The sequence below is a fragment of the Manis javanica genome, chromosome 1 (assembly GCF_040802235.1).
Source record: "Manis javanica isolate MJ-LG chromosome 1, MJ_LKY, whole genome shotgun sequence".
NCBI lineage: Eukaryota > Metazoa > Chordata > Mammalia > Pholidota > Manidae > Manis > Manis javanica.
The window spans coordinates 95137395-95142267 of record NC_133156.1 but is presented as its reverse complement, the minus strand read 5'-3'; the positions used below and the strand labels follow the sequence as shown (position 1 = coordinate 95142267).

General features: G+C 53.8%; 1 protein-coding gene across 1 annotated transcript; it reads right to left on the bottom strand.

Annotated features, from left to right (window-relative positions):
• Nucleotides 1–776: 776 nt before the first annotated feature.
• On the bottom strand, nucleotides 777–3909 carry FOXD1 (forkhead box D1). The gene has a single exon (XM_037026178.2). The coding sequence runs from the start codon at nucleotides 3762–3764 to the stop codon at nucleotides 2373–2375; it is 1392 nt and encodes a 463-aa protein (XP_036882073.2). The 5' UTR covers nucleotides 3765–3909; the 3' UTR covers nucleotides 777–2372.
• Nucleotides 3910–4873: the final 964 nt, after the last annotated feature.

The following is a 4873-nucleotide window of genomic DNA, read 5'->3' as shown; positions in this document are numbered from 1 at the left end:
AATGAAGCGGGACACCAGCGCGGGATCGTTCAGTGCCTTCTTGCCATTGTCCTAAAAGCAATGACAACCTGGAGGTGAAGCCCGTCCAGGCACTTTTTAAAAAATACGGGAATCTGAGAGGATTACCCGGGATTCCTGCTTTTAGGACATCCAAGCATCATGTAAATAGTAATAGTAACAGTAGTAATAATTAATACACACGGTTTTGCTCTTTCGCTCTCTTCATAATTACTTTCAGGGTCTAAATTTCAGATCTATGCGACACATAAGGCGGCGAGGTGCACCCCAGTGCCTCTGCGGTTTGCGGTCCGCCTGCCAACGCCCCCTGGGGGGGGGGGTGGCAGTCAGACCTTCTCTGTTCCAAGGTCTCCTCTCTCTTAGCTCGGCTAGCGTAAAAGTGACTTTTGCATGTAAGATTTTGGTCTAATGATATTTTAATTTGTACCTATATATTTAGCTGTAAATTTGACGGCGAGTGTGTTTAGTCTAAACTCTAGTCTCTTCCAAATATGTCATAGGGAAAAAAACAGAATTTAATTTCCAAGCTGTGAGAGTCCGTTTTTACCCCCCACCCCCAAAAAGAGTCGAGAGGGCATAGCACCAAGAGTGAACGTCACTGCAAAATGTTGGGCTATAATGCAGTCAGTCTTCCTTAACTTGCTAGGCTAAATCTGCCAGATCTTCATATACATACCTGTCCAGGTACATAAAAAACATTTAATAAACAGATTTAATCCTCTCTGAAACTCACTGATATCAAGCATTTAAATGACATATCACATATACCTTGGTTTTATTTGGAGCCCACAATAACATTTTTAGCCATCAAAACTTTAGTCTCAGATGTTTTCAAAGAACTAGAAATTATCTGCAACTAGTTAATGAAAACACTTAAAATTTGAAAAAAGATATCCTAAATTTCTTAAAATTGTATAAATATAAGTTCAATAAACACCTGATGCATTCATTTTTGTTCTTTAAAGTGCATATTATCCTAAAATTGGGTATTTCTCTACATACCTTGTTACTCATTTACCCTAGAATTTTGCTGTTAAGTTTGCCTTTGAGGATAAAAAGTGCTTTATACAATTACTGGAATCCCTTCTGTCAAGAAAATAGTAGCTTTAAATACTAGAAGTTTCAAATACAATTGCTTTATATATGTAAATATTTTCTTATTCAGGACTTTAAAGCTGTTTTAACTGATCATCTGTATTTAATTTTTTGAACCAAAAATTGCCTATTTGCTCATATTGCTCCCATTACAATACTGTGTTACAGTTTTTACACATATATACAATATTGTGCTGAAAGTTATGTGGAAATTAAATCAAGTGGGAAGCTCAAAAATAAAATTAAAAGTTCTATAAAATTATCTTTGGGTAACTGTGGCATTAATTTTAAATAGCCTCATCACTTCAAAATGGAATAGATGAGATTTGAAAATGTACCCTAAAATAACTTGTTTTATTTGTACTCATTTTGAAGTAGTTTCTGATCTGCAATGGTTTTGACTTAGCTAGTACACATGAAAAATCATGGCATGAGGCTTTTCTCAAATTCTCTTTGAAAATATTTCCTATTTTATAATAGGTTATCTCACATAACTTTTTTAACAGAAAAAATAAACTAGAAGGGGACGACTAAAGGCAATTCTTTTGGTGGATTTTCTTTGAAAATTAAGCATTTTATTTCTGAAAAAGTGTAAAAATCTTACAATAGAATAGTACAATAATAATTGCCGGTAAATTTTACAATACTCCTTGTAAAGAATACGCAGTAAGTACAAAATAAAAGTTCCGCATGTCTATTATGATACAAAACACAGGTTAAAGAAATTATCATTTGACTTTTTTCCTTGTGTAAACATGTTAATCACTTTTTCCTTTTCATGAAAAAGTACACCAGACAAGTGTCCTCAAATGAAAAACTATTGCTTCGCTGGCATTCTTCGGGACCTTTACTAGTTTTGTATTATTTTTCTTGAACATTACTGGTGGGGTTTTTTTTTTTTAACGCCTGGACCTGAGAATCTCCAGACCCCCAAAAGGCTTAGAATTTTAAAAAATCCCCCGAAAATCAAGGAAGCCCCTCGTGCCTAGACAGGGCAGACCCACCGCTAGCACCCTCTTCCTCCCCACCCCGGGTCGGGGTCTTCAGCAGAGGGCAACTTTGCATAGAGGGCCCCACTAAGCCCCAAAGCGTGCCCAAGCTGTTGCCATTCTCGTCTGAGCATCCCGAGCAGAGAAACTTGTGGGGGCGAGGTCGGACGGCCCGCGCCAGAAGGAGCGAGAAAAACACCGCACCACCAAGATGAATAAAGGAGCCGGGATTCCTACCTTCTCTTTCTCAAGCGCGCTAACATAGCGTTATTAACAATTTGAAATCCTAGCGGTAAAGTTCTCCACACTGGACAGGGCAGTCCCTTGGTGCAGAGTTCCCAGGGCGGCCGACGAGGAGACGGAGGAAGCGGCGGCGGCGGCGGCAGCCACCAGTGAGCGTGTGAGGGCGGCCGCCGGGCCCACGGCCGCCTGAGCCGCGCAGCCGCCGCCGGGTCCGGGCGCGGACGGCGTCCTCGGAGAGGGCGAGGGCGAGGGCGAGGCCTGCGCGGCGGCGGCGGCCGCAGCGGCCGGGCCCAGGCTGCCTCCGATGATGCTCTCGATGGAGAAGGGCGAGCGCGCCAGCGCCGAGGCGCCCGGGCCGCCCGCCTTGGCCGCCGAGGCCTGCAGGGGGCCGGGCAAGGGGGCGCCGAGCGGGTGCGGCCGGTAGCCGAAGGCGGTCCGGGCCAGCTCGGCGGCCGCGCCGTGCTGCGGCGGCGGCGGCGGCGGCGGGGGCGGCGGAGGCGAGTGCGGGTGGAAGGCGGCGGCAGCAGCGGCGGCGGCGGCGGCGGCAGCGAAAAGGGCGGAGGGCGGCGCGTAGGGCGGCAGCTGCAGGCCGTAGCCGCAGCCGTACGGGCCGTAGCCGTAGGCGTGCGGCGGCGGCGGGGGCCCGGGCGGGAAGAGCGCCGCGGCCGGGTCGCCCGCGGCCCCCGCGCCCCCCGCGCCGCGCAGCAGCAGCGACTCGGCGGCGGCAGCGTTGGGCGGCAGCAGCGGCTGCCGTTTGAAGCGCTTCCTCCGCCGCAGGAAGCTGCCGTTGTCGAACATGTCGGCGGACTCGGGGTCGAGCGTCCAGTAGTTGCCCTTGCCGGGGTTGCCGGGCTCGCGGGGGATCTTGACGAAGCAGTCGTTGAGCGACAAGTTGTGGCGGATGCTGTTCTGCCAGGCGGGGAACTTCTCGCGGTAGTAGGGGAAGCGGCCGCTGATGAACTCGCAGATCTCGCTCAGCGTCAGCCGCTTCTTGGGGCTCTGCAGGATGGCCATGGTGATGAGCGCGATGTACGAGTAGGGCGGCTTCACCAGAGGGTTCTTGGCGCCGCCGCCCGCGCCGCCGCCGCCGCCGCCCGCGCCCGCGCTGCCGCCCGCCCCGGTCCCGGCCCCGGCCGCCGGGGCTGGGCCCTGGGGCGGCGGGGAGCCCCCCGTCCGCGGGGCCAGCAAGAGGTCGTCGTCGTCCTCCTCCTCCTCCAGGTCCTCCAGCTCGTCCTCGCCGGCGTACGAGCGCCTCCGCCGCCGCTGCCGCGCGGGGACAGCCAGTCGGGGCCCACCACCGCTGCCCTCGTCGTCATCCTCTTCTTCCTCGTCGTCTTCGTCCTCGCCCTCCCCCACCACGTCGATGTCTGTCTCCTCGGCGAGGCCAGAGGCATCGGACATCTCCGCGCTCAGGGTCATGGCTGGGGCGCGGCGGCGGCGAGGCGGCGCATAGGGGCGCCGGGCTCCGGGCTCCCGCCGCGCCCCAGCCCGGGTCCCGGGCGGCGGGCCCGGCCCGGGAGCGCCACGCTGGGGCGCCGCCGCTGCTCACGCGGCGCAGGGGCTGCCCGGCGGCGGCCGAGGCTTGCGCCGCGACTTTGTAACTCCTGCGCCGCCGCGGTAGCCGCGCGATCTCTGGGCTACCCTGGCTCCGCGCGCCCTGAGCCCGGGCGGGCACTTGACCTTCCCCTCTCGGAAAGCCCCTCACCCGGTCTGTTGGCGAGTGGGCGGCGGGGCCCCGGGCGAGCAGTCCGCGTTCGGGCGCCCAGGAGGGTGCAGGACTGGAGAGGGTCTGGGAACGGCGCTCGGCGAGGCAAGGGCTGAGTCCGGGAGAGGGCGGATCTTGCCTCGGCTTATAGCAGGAAGCCTGTCACATGGTGTGCACGTCAGAGCGCTGCAGAGGGAAGAGAAGGAGAGCCTAAGAAATCTGCCCTGCGGGGAGAGAAGGTTCACCCGTAGGAGGACGCGGGAGGAGAGGACCCGACCGTGCCTTGTCCTGGGATTGCGTGCTGGTCCACGATGGTCTGAAGCTACAATCACTGCAAGAGTTCCAGCTTCTTTCTTTCTCTTCAATTAGCCCTCAGCCCTAACCTCAGATGCACGCTCGCGACGCAACGATTTGGCAATTCGACGGCTTGTAGGAGACGTCCAGCCCGGAGATGACACTCCCCTCCCCCATTGTCTGAGGTGATACCTGGGGGAATGGCTAAGAGGTCTGTGGGCTGTCCCATCTTCCCCAGTTTGGCAAGCTGCTCCCCATCGAATCTAATGAGAACCCCCCCCACCCCCCCACCACACACAGTTTAAGCACAGTAATAATTGTTTATTGACCTTTCAACCTGTCCCCTTCGGTTTTTCTCTAAAGACATTTGTTTTCTGCCATCTGTTAATAAAAATGCTGTTAGGCTGGCGTTTTAGTCACTTATATGCGATTGAATGCCCTAGAAAAGTGACAGCTAAACTGAGCCACTCTAATGAGAGAATCTGACAAATTTCATGGGAATAAAGAAAGTAATCAGTGAATGCAGAGA